The 16,210-nt window shown below is 43.9% G+C and overlaps 1 protein-coding gene and 1 long non-coding RNA gene across 2 annotated transcripts in view; one reads left to right on the plus strand and one right to left on the minus strand.

Moving 5' to 3' along the window:
• Window positions 1-2,061, plus strand: part of daam1a (dishevelled associated activator of morphogenesis 1a) — a 265,075-nt gene extending 263,014 nt beyond the window's left edge. Inside the window, exon 27 of the mRNA XM_086003291.1 lies at window positions 100-2,061. Coding sequence (XP_085859417.1) covers window positions 100-306 — 207 coding nt within the window. The 3' untranslated portion in view covers window positions 307-2,061. The remainder of the gene's footprint in view (window positions 1-99) is intronic.
• LOC147109389 (uncharacterized) overlaps window positions 1-16,210 on the minus strand; it is a 64,645-nt gene that overhangs the window by 6,897 nt on the left and 41,538 nt on the right. The window contains exon 2 of the long non-coding RNA XR_015080264.1: window positions 5,156-5,287. This is a non-coding gene — a long non-coding RNA (uncharacterized LOC147109389). The remainder of the gene's footprint in view (window positions 1-5,155; window positions 5,288-16,210) is intronic.

Consider the following 16,210-nt stretch of genomic DNA (forward strand, 5'->3'; position numbering starts at 1 on the left):
GCAATCTGTACTATGTGTGTGTATAATATATAAAATATGGTCTTTTATCTCCAGTTGAAACAATTGGCTGCTTTCACAAGTTCTTTTTCTTTTTTTTAGCTTAAAGAACAACGAGAAAGAGAGCGCAAAGCAAAAAAGGCAAAAGAAGGTAGTGAGGAGGGTGGAGAATTTGATGACCTCGTTTCAGCTCTACGTTCAGGAGAAGTTTTTGATAAAGATTTCAAGCTAAAGCGCAACCGGAAGCGTGGCACCAGCCAAGTGACGGATGGTAGCCGAGAACGACCAGTCATGAAGCTCAACTATTAAGCCATCGCCTGTAGTGCAGAATTATGGCTGTGTAGCAGCCGGCTTACGCGTTACTGTCCTGTTGTGATTATACTGACCGATTATACTGCCTATTGGCCCTATTAATGGCTGCTGCTCTTCATAGCGGGCTCCTTTTCCTCTTTGTAGCTGGGTTTTGCATGCACCACTGTTAATATAAGAGAAGTTTGTTTATGTGGTGCTGAAGCACAGAAAACACTGAAGCATTCCTAGGATTCACACAACTGATGAGTAGAACTCGGTTTTCATGATTTCATAATAAAAATATACCCTTCCACAAATGTTCCACTGCATAAGCATTGCATCCGAACTGAATGGAAAAATTAAGCGACCTAATGGATTAAAGATGGTGCTGATGCAATTAAGAGATTTATGGAGCTGACGATTACTTGGATTTGAATCTGAAGTGGCTGAAGCATGCTGGGAAGACCGTATAGACTTAAATAAGTGGAGCATAAAAGGAACATTTAAAGTGTGTATTGCTGAAGACCCTCAAACATCTGTGGCTTTTGAGCTGGTTCCAAGGAATTGAGTAATTTCCCTTGATCATTTTTTAAAAACAATTCTTAGTTGGGAAATGTTTTATTTTAAACACTGTTTACTCAAACTATTTTCTGACTGAAAACGAGTATGATCATGGGAATATGTTTATAGTACCTTGGTGATATCCAGATTTCCTTTGCTTTTATAAAAACATTCCATAATTAATGGGGATGATAGTAAGGGACAATGAAATGTTGAACCTTTTTCTTGCTGCTGGCAGCTCTACAGCAGGACCATAACCAGACACAAAATATAATTGAAGTGGTTCTTGTCAGTTATATTGGTTTGTGGGGGGGGGGGTTGTGGGGAAAAGTGTAGAATTTTGTTTAAAAGAAGAAAAGAAAAATGTGTGTGCTTGAAACTTGAATAGAAAATGACATTCATAACCTCGTATCTAACTATAACTCACAACTGCAGTCTGAAAATTGCTATTGTAAAAAGGACAGTGTGAATAATTCAAGACAATCGAACTCTACAGCCTATTTATATTTGGACATATTTGGGAAGAGGTTTCAGACATTATATATATTCAAGTACTGTAACAAATTATTCAAATTTTCTAGCCAAATCATAAGGCATTAATTTGGTAGCAACTGATGAAGAGCCTTTCTTTTCACTGTACAGTGACTTGATCCCTTAACCAAAGTGCCTGCAAACAGGTTTGTGTTTATGAATAGGGCTCGCTCTAGTAAGTTTTGTGATTCAGGATCTGATGTTTTGTTTTAAAACTGTTTGGACACTGTGCAGTTTAAACTATTGGCTAGGGGAAATAAGTGTTCTGATTGGTCCTGTAAAGAGTGAGAACACTATAAAAGCTTAGGTCTGTTTGGTGTGCGTGTGTGTATGTTTGTATACATGTACCCTGTCCTTCCTGACAGACTTTGATACGCCCATTTTGCTTTTCCTTTCCAAAGTGGAAGTGTGAAAGCAGTTCCATGTGCCACTGTTATAAAGTGTTTTAGACTGGTGCTGGTTCAGGTAGAAGCTCATTTGTTTCTTGGGTTTATTTGACTTTTTTTAAATAATGCCAAAAATGGTTATAATATTTGTAAACAGGAATGTACACTAAGGATCTCATTTGTATGGTAATTTAGTGGGATGTCATTAATAACGTGAGCAGTCACAAATGCCATGTACCTTTTTGACTTGTAAGATCCTAATGGTAAAATGCAATAAAGAAAAGTAGTTGAACAATTGTTTTGTGTATCCTGTCAAAAGACGGTGAATATTTGCAAAAAGTAGTTTTATGAAGTGAACCAGCCACTAAATGCTTTTTAAATTTCCAATGCTGGTGACTTATGACCTTGACATTTAATATGGTTTAATGCCTCATACACGTGGGATGTATTCATTACTGCTGTTCTATTGTGGGTTAATAAGAAATTAGACATTTTTCAAACTTTTTTGATGAAGCAGTGTGTTCTGGGTACAAATCTTAGCTACGTGAATGAGCCTAATGTTGACAAGCTGACTTCATCAATTATTGGAAAAACTGGTTGATCGTAAAATCACCAGGCAGGCTTTTAGGCATTCTAGTGCTACTTGCAAACTTTTATCAAAATTCTACTTCAAGACCTTACTACCCAATGATATATTTGAAGTATTTTAATATAAAATTCTGAGATAAACAGATTTGATAACTAATTTCTATTTATGGTTGTGTGATATAGAATAAAGGTTATTGTGTATATTGACAAATTGAATCCTGATCACACTATCCCTTCCATATCCTCCTGTAAACAACTGCATGATTACATTAAAACACATAAATACAGATTACTAAACAATTTTCCACATCTAAGTGGCCAAACATAGCTATTAATTCTGATTGAAAATAGTCACGAAATTTCCAATGGTTTGAAATCAGATTTTTTTTAACAATGGAAAGTATCTTTAAGCTATGGAGAACACGGTTTGTGTGCTTCATAGGAATCTACTTGCATAACTTTATTCTTGGGAAACATTAGGTTTAACTACATTTTGTTAGAATCCTACACTGTTCTTGATTTAGTTACTCCGATAGTCTTAAAGAGCTGGGTCTATTTACTTCAGAACAGCGTAGACTTAAAGGCAAGCTGATTGAGCTATATAAAATAACGAAAAGGCTGGATTGCATGAATATTGATGGATTATTTTAATGTGACAGCTTGGGGAGGAACAGGGGACATGCATTTAAACACGCAACAGTTGGAATAAACTAGATGTTAGGCAGTTCGTCTTTTCCCAGAAAGTAGTGAGCCTCTGGAATGTGTTACTGGCTTGTGCACGCCTTCAAGAGGGAACTGGACTGGTTCTTTGCTGGGGCAGAGATCACATCATATAAAAGGTAAGTGCATTAACAGTTAATGTACGCATGGTCAATGAGATCTCTTGGACTGCTTTTCATTGCATATGGGTTCCGAGTGGTAATTGATACCCTGCACCTCGGTACTCCATTGCAAATGAAAATTCAGTGCTGGCTAGGATTTGAGCAAAAATTGTGCAACAGAATTGCAAACAAGTATTTGCCCAATTTGTGAGACGTGGTATGTGCTGAGTGTCTTTTCACTTCTGGAAACTGAGTTTAAATCCAGCCCAGACTGATGGAATAAATTTCTCCTCTCTCTATGAAGGCCCAATGTGAAATGAGCTTAGACAGTGCCCACCCAGTTCCTGATAGGACAGCCAATAAGGCTCGTTAAACAAGTAGTTTTAGAAAAATTATTTTGTTTGTGCACAAGGTATGTTCAGATGCAGTATTAAAATTATTGAGGATTTGCTGGAACTTAAATGCACATGTATGGTGACATGCCAGAAATAAGTTTTTAGAAAAGTTGTATTTTTGGAGTAATGTTTTTTTTAAAACATGGAACACAGAGTTTAGTCAAAATAGCTCCATTTTGAAAATGTCCAAATATAACTCAAAGCTTTTCAGCAATGGACAAGAAATTGCCACTGTCTTGGAACATACACCTGTGAAATCATTTGGCCATTGTATTTTAGGTGCAATGACAAAGACATTTTTCTTTGAGAAAAATTAAATATTCAGTCCTGAAGCTGCATTTCAAACAAAGGGACACGAGTAGCTTTGTGTGGAGCTGTGTTCTGTGAATCATTCTTTTGGCTCAAGTTAAAAGTAGTAAAATGTTGTCACTGTAAACATCTGCTATCTGAAATGCTCTCACTAAGTACACAGACTTTCACAGACAGAATTAGTATAGAGTTACACTTTTTCACAGTGGCTATCCTACTGAGCTTTGTGAAATCTGAAGAATTGAAGAAAAACAGCACTTCACATTTTAAGGTAAACTATTATGGATTCTTAATTTTTCAATTGTTCTTTGTGCAATGTAAAGAGAGCAAATCCCAAATGTAAGGTTTACAGATGCATGTCCCTTCTTGAATGGCACCCTCCTGTGATGTGACCTCCATTTCCTGTTTTCTGCTTAAGCATTTCCATGCTGCCGTTAAATTGTCATCACTGTTGCTTTAGTCTCAGAATTTAACTTAGATTTTTAGTCCCAAATTTTAGTTTTAATCTGGCGGAGATGGGTGATGTCAAGGTAGTTCTGACTTTACATTTTTGCTTGTCTTATTTTCAAAATGTGTTTGAGTAATGGTTTCACAGCTCACAAGGCCACGTGAAATGTTGAGAATTACTAAGCTGCTACTTGACCAAGCCCTTATTCTTCAATTTTAATTTTCAACATCTGTTTCAAACATTGTGGACTTTTTGACCAATGTTTTCATTTTAGTCTTTTTTATCCCAATAGAGTCTTATATTAATGTTAATTTTCATAAAATTTAGTTGACCTACAAAAATGTTATTTAATTGTTTAGCTCTCCATTTTAAGATTTAAAAAAGTGTCACATTACACTCTTCCCATAAGTGAGCCATATGTAATTTTATTCTCTGGGAACAAATTTCAGTAAGTTTTAAGAACTTGCAAATATCCAAAGTTTATGTTGTCTTGATTTTGAAACTGGTGTAAACTGCTGGTTTCCTATCACTGATTAAAATAATTTCTCTCTTTTTATTTCAGGTGTGACTTTGTATTGTACTGATATCATTTCCAAGGATTGTCTTAAAAATATCACCATGAGAGGCTGAAATACTAGCCTCAACAGCAAAAGCTGCAAGGTGCACAAGTTCATACCACTGATCCTTGCCATAGTCCTATGGAGCAAATCATTCAGATGCCAGTCACAAGTCAAGCAACCGAGTTACTGATACACTTGTAAGAACACCATGAGCAGAAGAGAAACGGCAGGAGAAATCTGCACACAATCTATATGGTGTTCTTTTTACCTCACTGGTCCGCATCAATTGGTAAAGTAAGGAATAGAATTTGTCTTGAAATCTAGCTGCTTGAAAGGCATGAAAATGATGAACTGTGGTGATTGTAGATGCTCACTTTTTTTCAGATTTGGGATGTATTTTCTGGTGGAAGAGAAATGGAGCAGTTAGTGGCCACAAAACTCTGTCTCGTACAATCGCATATCCATTTTATTAGGTTTGCTTTATATGTAAACTACAATAACTAGGATTTTGAGACTGGTGGTACTGTCACTTCATCAAAACAATCAGCACATAGATTTTTAAATGGCAGCCCTTGGGGGTCTATGAGGTCATCAGCCTTCTGTCCATCTGGGACGTGGGAATATTGTGTGCTGTGTGCACAGTGCCTTGAAAAATTCCAAATGTATGGGCATAATAAACTAATAAAGGGAATTTGTGAATAAACTACCAATTGTTTACTCCTTTGACAAATATGTAAAGGAATCTAAGCAGAGCCTCCATTTCCAATATGGTGGTATAAAGAACTAATTTAACACATTTTTGCCAGCATTGACATTCTATTTTCCTCTTGGTTCTTCTAAGGAAAACCAACAGATCAACACAGACATAAAGTGCAAAGAATGTTCATTAATCTGTTGCTTAACTCTGTATTGTGGTACAGGAAAATTTCGATTTACCGGCACCTAAATAAGCGGAAATCTCGGTTAACCGGCAAAATTCAGGAGTAGGTTCAGGTAAGTTTTATTACTTGCTTTCCTCGATCTGTTGCTGTGCAAGGGTGTGGCTGCAGCTGTTGCTAAGCTACAGAGCCGCTTGGAACTTGTGGCCATTGTTCTGAACCTGTTGCTAAGCAACAGGGTTTGTTGCTTTATACGGAGCTCTCCGCTCCGTATCTTTTACTATAGCTTTCGGTTATCTGGAATTTTTGATGAACCGGCACCACGTCGGTCCCGGATAAAAAAAACTTTCCTGTACTGAGCACTTGATTCATAATATATCCTTAGCTGGCTTTTGTGCAGTTCTGGGGATGTGGTGAAGAGCAGAATGAAGTAAGTTTTGGATTTTGGAAAGCATGCACAACTTTTTTAGTATGCAATTTGTGTAACAGCTAAGGGCTTTTATTCTAAAATGTTTTCGTGTGTCTTCATTCCTTTTCAGGGTGTTTTTATTTTTACATCTACAATTTTGGAATCCAGTTGGCCCTTGCTCCCTCTACCCTACCTTCTGGATGTATGCATCTCACTGTATATTAATAATAAAGCCACATGCAAAATGGTATCTCTAGTGAGGTAACAGGAATAGTATTTTGCTTTTAAGTGATGTTATCTAAATGAAAAAGTATTTGACAAACCTTTTTTTATTTAATGACAAAGATGTGCTGTAAATTGCTTTGAAATGTATCTCTCATTTGGACCTGCTGCACTATTCTCCCTGCTTAATCAAAAAAAAAGGTTTTGCCGAACTGTGAAGACTGTATGACTTAAAAACATTATAGTAGTTTACTTCCAGACCTGGATTTTATACTGCTCCAAAATAGGTTTCCATGGTATCCTTAACTCAGTTTGAATTTTATGAATTAACATGGGTTAGGGAGGAGGTTTATAGTAAATGAACTGCAGATGGTTTTTATTCCAGCAGTTTACTTGATTTGAGTTGATCCTCGTTGATTATGATGTTGTGGCAGAGGCAGCCGAGTAAGTACTGAAAATTAGTTTGAACTCTTAAAGTCTAACATAAAGTGAACATTTATACTTCATTCTAAAAGTAACAGGGTGATGCTGTGCCTGCTTTAGCTCCAGGAGCCCTGGAGACATTAGCTACCAAACAGGCTGGGTGGATCAAGGCATGTTTCTGAATTAACGGAGGCTAATGGGGAAACTCACAAATAAAGAACCACGTTAGCAAACTTGTATTGTGTGTGGGTGAACATTCAAAGGAAGCAGGGGAGTTGGAATGCACCATGAAAGAAGTGGATAGGGTGAAGCAGCTGTGCAGCAATTCACCAACATGTCTAATGTAGAGCAGCAGCAGTAACTGAATGAAAACCACAATATCAACGTTCAGGATTAGACTGGATAGATGGATGAAGGAAAAGGGGTCAAGGGAACAAGGTGGGTAAATATGATTAGGTCTATTTGCTCACATGGAGGATAAATGCCAGTACAAATGGCCTATTTCTATGTTGTAACTTCTATGTAGTTCTGTCTCCCCAGCAATGTCAAATCCAGACCTTTTTTGATGGCAAAGTTGTGCCAGGCACAGTATACACAAGTGTATGCAGGACACATTAACTAGAGCATACTGTGCAGCCTGTCAAGGCAGCAAAAGTGTTCCTTTAAGACCCAATGGTCCTTTTGATGATCACGTTAATAGAAGTATATGCCTCGCTGTAATATTCCTCTGCCACTATTTGTAAAACTTAGTGGGGTCACTATATTTGAGAGCAGGGTGCAAGCCTTGCCACCCATAAGTAGTTAGTTGTCATAATTTTTATTCCCTTGAAGTCAGGAAAGGCTGAATTCCAAAGGATGAATGCATCATGGCAATTTCATAAATCTCACGTTGACACACAGGATCCTTTGCATAATATCATACACCATCTGTACATTCAGGGAATGGAAGCCCCTTCTTTTAGGGAAGTTGAGGGGGTTAACTATAGGAGCTTGGAAAGCACCGTGGGTGCAATCCCTGGGTCTTGAGAGAGCCAGAAATCGCATTAAAAACTGGACAGCTCTACTGTTAGCTTGGCCCTAACTTCTGTTCCTTGCTGTGATGCCACACTGACTGAATTCCCAGCTTTTCAGGAAAGTATATCAGTCACCTGACAAACACATGCCAATATGTTCCCCTGGGTGACAGTAGAGATATTATCCCCTATAGCTGCCTTAAAATTACCCCTAGTGCCATTAAAGTTGAGGGAAGTCACCATTTTCATAGCCACAGACAGAGCAGTGTGAGCAAATCACCGTGGCTGCAGGTCGTCATGGAGTAGCTGGCATAGCTTCCCCCATTGCCTCTTTGGTAAAGTACACTTTTCTAATACACATCTGCACAAAGGTCATCATAGAACCTGTGCTGCCTGTTTATTCTTTGGAGGGGAGGGGTATTAATATCTTTCTTTAAATGCTGCCTCACTCTTGTTTGCATCAAGATAATGGCAAACAAAGGTATGCCTATTGAGAGTGCCATACTGGCTCCGAAGAAGCCCTCCTGGTTGGTGGGAGTGGGGTCAAAATCTCCTGATGGTCTTACACTCACACAGGCAGTCCAAACCAAGTTCAAGGCAGTCTTTGCTCAATGCAAAAAAATCACTCCCAGCTCCAGTAATCTGTACTCAAACTTCCACCAATGTTTAAATCAAAAACTCTTTGTTTTCACTAGTCTCAGCTTATCCTGGCAATAGCTGCATCTATATTTCTCATTCTAACTTGCCCCTAGTGCATTGTGAATGTAACTACAGAACATTTAGGGCTCCAGTACCACTGGCTCTCTTTATAATATATTCAAATTAGGTTCATGAGGACTTAGCGAGTAGATCATGGTAAGGGCCTGATGGGCCTTCAATAACCACAAAACTAGAAGTTATAGACTTAAACAAGTTGGCTTTTAATCACTTAAGATCAGAGCTAACATCTCAACACGCCGACTGGTTCACAGGAATGAGTCATACAGATCCTGGGATCTTTATGTAAGAGAAGTCAGGGGCGGAGCCAAGAGCCAAGACCTGGAACCTCCCAGGTTAGTCGGGAAAGAGGAAGTGAAACTATACACAGTGGGGGAGGGTAATATACATGAGTGCAAAACGAATACAGGATCAAGACAAACAGATTTCATTACAGGGCGAAACCGCATTTGGAAATGTGGGCGTTTTGTTTTGGAGTGGAAAACCAGTGTAAAGGGCTTCCACTCCAATTTGCTGACCAGTAAAGTGAGTTGCCCCAACCTTAGGCTGCAGAAATGTTGAAAGCGCCATGGAATTTTGGGGCCAGAGTGTGGTGCTATCTGCTAGGCTTGTTTCCATCATTGCTGTGGCTGCCAACCATTTATGAAGTGGGATTGTCACAGTTTGAGAATATGGGAGAGAAGGTGAATGCACACTTGAATTGATGGTTTGGGAGTGTCCAGAACATGCAGATCATATGGAACGAGTGGCATGTTTCAGCCATAGGAACACGAGTAGGCCATTCAGCCCCTCGGGCCTGTTCCGCCATTCAATGAGATCATGGCTGATCTGCGACCTAACTCCATATATCCGCCTTTGGCACATATCCTTTAACACCTTTGGTTAACAAAAAGTTATCGATCTCAGATTTAACTTTAACAATTGATCTAGCATCAATTGCTGTTTGCGGAAGAGCATTCCAAAATTCTACCACCCTTTGTGTATAGAAGTGTTTCCTAATTTCACTCCTGAAAGGTCTGGCTCTAATTTTTGGACTATGCGCTCTAATCCCCAACCAGCGGAAATAGTTTCTCTCTCAAATCTGCCCTATCTGTTCCCCTTAATATCATGAAAACTTCGATCAGCTCACCCCTTAACCACCTAAATTCTAGGGAATACAACCCTAATTTGTGTAATCTCTCCTCTTGATGACCGGGTAGCGTTCTGGTAAACCTACGCTGCACTTCCTCCAAGGCAAATATATCATTCCTAAGGTGTGGTGCCCAGAACTGCTCTCAATACTCCAGGTGTGGTCTGACCAGGTTTTTGTATAGCTGCAGCATAACTTCTACCCCCTTGTACTCTAGTCCTCTAGATATAAAGTCTAGCATTCCGTTAGCCTTTCTGATTATTTTCTGTACCTGTTCATGACATTTGAATGATCTATGTACCTGGATCCCCAACTTTCTTTGGACCTCCACTGTTTTAGCTTTTCACCATTTAGAAAGTACCCTGTTCTATCCTTTTTAGGTCCAAAGTGGATGACCCCACATTTGCTTACATTGAAATCCATTTGCCACAGTTTTGCCCATTCATTTAATCTGTCAATATTCCTTTGTAATTTTATGCTTTCATCTACACTGTTTACAATGCTGCCCATCTTTGTGTCATCAGTAGATTTGGATATATGACTTTCTATCCCATCATCTAAGTCATTAATAAATATTGTGAATAGTTGAGGCCCCAATACAGATCCTTGTGGGACACCACTAGTCACATCCTATCTATTTGAGTATCTGCCCATTATCCCTACTCTTGGTCTCCTGCTGCTCAGCCAATTTCCTAACCAGGTCAATAATATGCTCTCTATTCCATGGGCTTCTACCTTAGATAACAATCTCTTATGTGGGACTTTTATCGAATGCCTTCTGGAAGCCCATATCAATAACATCCAGAGACAGTCCCCTGTCCACTACTTTAGTCACCTCTTCAAATCATTCCTTCAGCTAATTGGTGGATGGATTCAAGTGTAAGCAGGTGGGACTGGTGATGAGAAAGTCTACAGACCCTCCAAAAGCATACTTTAAAATCTAAGTATGAATGCATAAGGAGCAGCTAGAATTATTGATCCAGTAAATGAAATTCAGAGAGATAGTTGAAACAGTTGTGGGAGGGGAAGAGAAAGGATTGACTTCAGAGGTTTTGGATCTCGAGTATTACATAGAATTTACAGCACAGAAATAGGCCAACTCGTCTGTGCTGGTGTTTATGCTCCACATGAGCCACCTCCCACCCATCTTCATCTAACTCTCAGCATAACCATCTATTCCGATCTTAAAGCCCTCTCCCTTGTCTCCTCCACACTCACCTCCAACAACAAATGCGAGGAGCTCATGGATTTCTTTGTCTCTAAGATTGAGACCATCTGATCAGCTGTCTCTGCCACTTCCTTCCTCCAGTCCACCAGGCCAAACTTCCTCTAAGGTTTACCCTGCCCTAGCCCTAAATTCGCATCCATCTTCAGTTTCTCTCCGATCTCCCCTCATGACCTCTCCGCGCTCATCTTGTCCATGAGACCCACTTCCTGCTCCCTCAACCCTATTCCCACCAAACTGCTGACCACCCAACTTCCTTTTCTGGGTCCCATGTTAGCTGACATTGTTAACAGTTCGCTCTTCTCAGCTACTGTCCCCTGCTCCTTCAAATCGGCCGTCAACACCCCTCTCAAAAAAACCAACCCTTGACCCCTCCGTCCTTGCAAACTACCGCCCCATCTCCAACCTCCCTTTCCTCTCAAGTCCTTGAACATGTTGTCATCTCCAAAATCCGCACCCATCTTCCCCGCAACTCCATCTTTGAATCCCTCCAATCCGGTTTCTGCCCGTCATGTTTTTTTTTCATTTATGGGATGTGGGCGTCGCTGACGAGGCCAGCAATTATTGCCCATCCCTAATTACCCTTGAGAAAGGCAGTACTGAAACGGCTCTCCGCAAAGTCACAAATGACATCCTTTGTGACTGTGACAAAGATAAACTATCCCTCCTCGTCCTTCTCGACCTGTCTGCAGCCTTTGACACGTTTGACCACTCCATCCTCCTCCATCCTCCTCCATCGCCTCTCCACTATTGTCCAGCTGGGTGGGACTGCACTCGCCTGGCTCCATTCTTATCTAAAATAACAACAGAAAATGCTGGAAAAACTCAGCAGGTCAGGCAACATCTGTGGAGAGAAATTTGAGTTGACGTTTCGGGTCGAAACCCTTCTTCAAAACTGGAAAGAAAATAAAATAGATCGAAGGCAAGGCTGCGATCGAACAAGAGAGACAATAAAAGGTATTCGAAGCCAGACGAGATGGTAATAGGCCCGTGGAGACAAAAGGCAGCTGAGATTAGGTGTGAAGTGTACTGGCAGGTAAGAGAGAGAAACAAAAGGAAAGGGGGTGGGGAGAAAGGCAGACCCAAAACAAAGGGGTGGAAAAAATTATAAGTAAAAAAGTAATAGGGGCCGAGGTTATGATCTGAAACTGTTGAACTCTATATTGAGTCCGGAAGGCTGCAAAGTGCCTAGTCGGAAGATGAGTTGCTGTTCCTATCTAATCATAGCCAGAAAATCACCTGCAATTACTTCTCTTCCCCCTCCCGCATTGTTACCTCCTGAGATCCCCCAAGGATCTATCCTCGGCCCCCTCCTATTTCTCATCTATATGCTGCCCCTTGGCGACAACATCTGAAAACAAGGCATCAGTTTCCACATGTACACTGACAACACCCAGCTCTACCTCACCACAACTTCTCTCAACCCCCTCCACGGTCTCTAAATTGACACACTGCTTGTCCAACATGGATGAGCAGAAATTTTCTCCAATTAAGTATTAGGAAGACTGAAGCCACTGTCTTCGGACCCCATCACAAACTCTGTTCCCTAGCCACCGACTCCATCCCCCTCCCTAGCATCTGTCTGAGGCTGAACCAAACTGTTCGCAACCTTGTTGTTAAATTTGCCCCTTGTGGTAAACCACTGTTTGTATTCCTGTTTGTATTCCACTGTGTACATGCCTGGACATGCCTCGGCTGACTCCTCCCACAGGTCCTAGTATAAAGGTGACTGCTCCCCAGCCCTTAGTATCATGGACCGGTCGACCACGCGAGGCAGACCTCCATTCTGTTGTTAATAAAAGCCTTTAGTTACTCTTCTCTCAGTCTTTTATGAGTAATTGATAGCGCATCAATTTTATTAACAACATTTTTATAATGGAGAAGATCCTCACGCCAGCATGCCTGGACTTAGATCATCGGGAGGCGGACTCATCCACCAAGTTTACTCACTGGCTTAAGTGTTTCGAAAAATTCCTGACCGCCTCCGAAGCAATCAAATCGGACGAGGACAAACTGGATGTCCTGACCTCCAAAGTGAACCACCGAGTGTACTCGGTCATCCAAGACGCGACCTCGTACGCGGACGCTATCAAGCTCCTCAAGGACCAGTACACGCGCCCAGTGAACGAAGTGTACGCCAGGCACCTCCTGGGGAGTCGTAAACAACAACCTGGGGAATCGACCGTGGAATACCTTCAGGCACTGTCTGTGCTTGGCCGGGCCTGTGGTTGTAAGGATGTAAAGGCCGCCGTGTACACAGAGGAACTTATCCGGGACGCTTTTGTAGCGGGCCACAGATCCAATTACACCCGACAGCGACTGTTGGAGCAGAGTAACCTCGACCTCAACAAGGCCTCTGAACTCGCACTATCGTTGGATGCAGCCTACCAGGGCATGGATGCCTACTCCTCTGCACCGTGGACGCCGCGGGGAATGACAGCCTGGGACACGGTAGGACCGCCTCATAGCGCCGTGCCACCCCAGCCACACCCCAACAACGGCCCAACTACCGCAGCAGTGTCCCAAGGCCAGACAGCAGTGCCCCAAGGCCAGAAATGCTACTTCTGTGGCCAGGCAAAACACCCCAGAGCGCGCTGCCCGGCGAAAAACGCGATCTGCTCGGGCTGCGGGAAGAAGGGACACTACGCTAGCGTCTGCAGGGCCAAAGCCACCCCGAACCCCAGCAGCGCCGCGTGTGGGCCATGCGGGCCACCATCTTGGACCTCCCCGGCCATGTGCGAATCACCGGTACAGCAGCCATTTTGGACGCCTCCAGCCACATGGGGATCATGGACGCCGCCATCTTGGACGACAGCCGGGACGCAGCAGGCCCCCGACACCGCCTCATCTGATACCCGCAGCGACACACCGACCCCTACGCTGGCATCCGTTACACTGGACCAAGCGAGACCGCACCAACTGGCCAGTTCCACAATGGACATTAAGGTAAATGGTCACGATACAATCTGCCTTTTTGACTCTGGGAGCACGGAGAGCTTCATCCACCCCGACACGGTGCGGCGTTGCTCTCTCCCAGTCCTGCCTGCGCAACAGCGGATTTCTATGGCCTCCGAGTCCCAGTCGGCGGACATCGGCGGCTACTGCGTGGTGACACTCGTAGTAGACGGGACCGTGTACGATCATTTTAAACTTCTGGTCCTGCCTGACCTCTGCGCTGCCGTCCTGCTGGGGTTAGATTTTCAGTGCCACCTTAAAAGTGTTACGATGGCGTACGGTGGACCCCTACCCCCACTCACAGTCCGCAGCCAGCAGCTTCCAAACTGCCCGCCGCGCACCAGGTGCAACCTCTCCACACTCAGAGTCACCCCCCCCCCCCCCCAACTGTTTGCTAACCTCACCCCCGACTGTAAGCCCATCGCCACAAAGAGCAGGCGATACAGTGCCGGGGACAGGGTTTTCATTAAAACCGAAGTGGAGCGGCTCCTGAAAGAAGGGATTATTGAGGGCAGCACCAGCCCCTGGCGAGCCCAGGTTGTGGTCGTTAAGACCAGCGAGAAGCAGCGCCTGGTCATCGACTACAGCCAGACAATAAATCGCTACACCCTGCTGGACGCCTACCCACTCCCCCGTATAGCTGATATGGTCAACCAGATCGCGCAGTACCGCGTCTTCTCGACCATTGACCTGAAATCAGCGTACCACCAGCTCCCCATCCGCCCTGAGGACCGCCAGTACACTGCCTTTGAGGCAAACGGCCGCCTCTATCACTTCCTTAGGGTTCCCTTTGGCGTCACCAACGGGGTCTCCGTCTTCCAAAGGGAGATGGACCGGATGGTAGATCAAAATGCGTTGCAGGCCACTTTCCCATATCTGGACAATGTGACCATCTGCGGCCGTGACTTGCAGGACCATGACGCAAACCTCTCAAAATTCCTCCGCACCGCCCAACTCCTAAACCTGACATATAACAAGGAGAAGTGCATATTCCGCACAAACCGCCTCGCCATCCTTGGCTGTGTTGTGGAACACGGAGTCATCGGCCCCGACCCCGACCGGATGCGTCCCCTTATGGAACTTCCACTGCCTCAAGGCCCTGAAGAGGTGCCTAGGGTTTTTCTCCTATTACGCCCAGTGGGTCCCCTACTATGCGGACAAGGCCCGTCCGCTGATCAAGTCCACCTCTTTTCCCTTGACAGCAGAGGCCCGCTTAGCCTTCCACCGTATCAAGGAGGACATTGCCAAAGCCACCATGCACGCAGTGGACGAATCCATCCCCTTCCAGGTGGAAAGCGACGCGTCTGACTTTGCCCTGGCCGCTACCCTCAATCAGGCGGGGAGACCCGTGGCCTTCTTTTCACGAACCCTCCAAGGCCCGGAGACCAGACACTCCGCTGTTGAGAAGGAGGCCCAGGCGATTGTGGAGGCTGTGCGTCATTGGAGGCACTACCTGGCCGGAAAACGATTTACCCTGCTCACTGACCAGCGTTCAGTTGCTTTTATGTTTAACAACAAGCAGAGGGGCAAAATCAAAAATGACAAGATCTTGAGGTGGAGAATCGAACTTTCCACCTACAACTACGAGATCTTGTACCGGCCCGGGAAGCTAAATGAACCCCCGGATGCGCTATCGCGTGGCACCTGCGCCAGCGCGCAGATCGATAGACTGCGGGCCCTCCACAATGACCTCTGCCACCCGGGGGTCACCAGGTTCTTCCACTTCATCAAGGCCCGCAACCTGCCTTACTCCATTGAGGAGGTCAGGACCATGACCAGGAACTGCCAAGTCTGCGCTGAGTGCAAACCGCACTTTTATAGACCAGACAGGGCCCACCTGATAAAAGCCACTCGCCCCTTCGAGCGCCTGAGCGTCGATTTTAAAGGGCCTCTCCCCTCCTCCGACCGCAATGTGTACTTCCTCAATATTATTGATGAGTACTCCCGTTTCCCGTTCGCCTTCCCCTGCCCGGACATGACCAGTGCCACGGTCATTAAATGTCTGAACAACCTCTTCACCCTGTTCGGCTTCCCCAGCTATATCCATAGCGACCGGGGCTCATCGTTTATGAGCGACGAACTCCGTCAGTACCTGCTAACTAGGGGTATTGCCACAAGCAGGACCACCAGTTACAACCCCCGGGGGAACGGACAGGTGGAAAGAGAAAATGCGACAGTTTGGAAGGCCGTCCTGCTAGCCTTAAAGTCTAGGGGCCTTCCAACCTCCCGCTGGCAGGATGTGCTCCCCGATGCGCTCCACTCTATTCGGTCACTGCTCTGCACTGCCACTAACGCCACCCCTCATGAGAAAATGTTTGTCTTCCCAAGGAAGTCCACATCGGGGACATCGCT

This window comes from Somniosus microcephalus, chromosome 12 (genome assembly GCF_052327205.1).
Source record: "Somniosus microcephalus isolate GS21.2 chromosome 12, FLI_Smic_1.0, whole genome shotgun sequence".
Classification (NCBI taxonomy): Eukaryota; Metazoa; Chordata; class Chondrichthyes; order Squaliformes; family Somniosidae; genus Somniosus; species Somniosus microcephalus.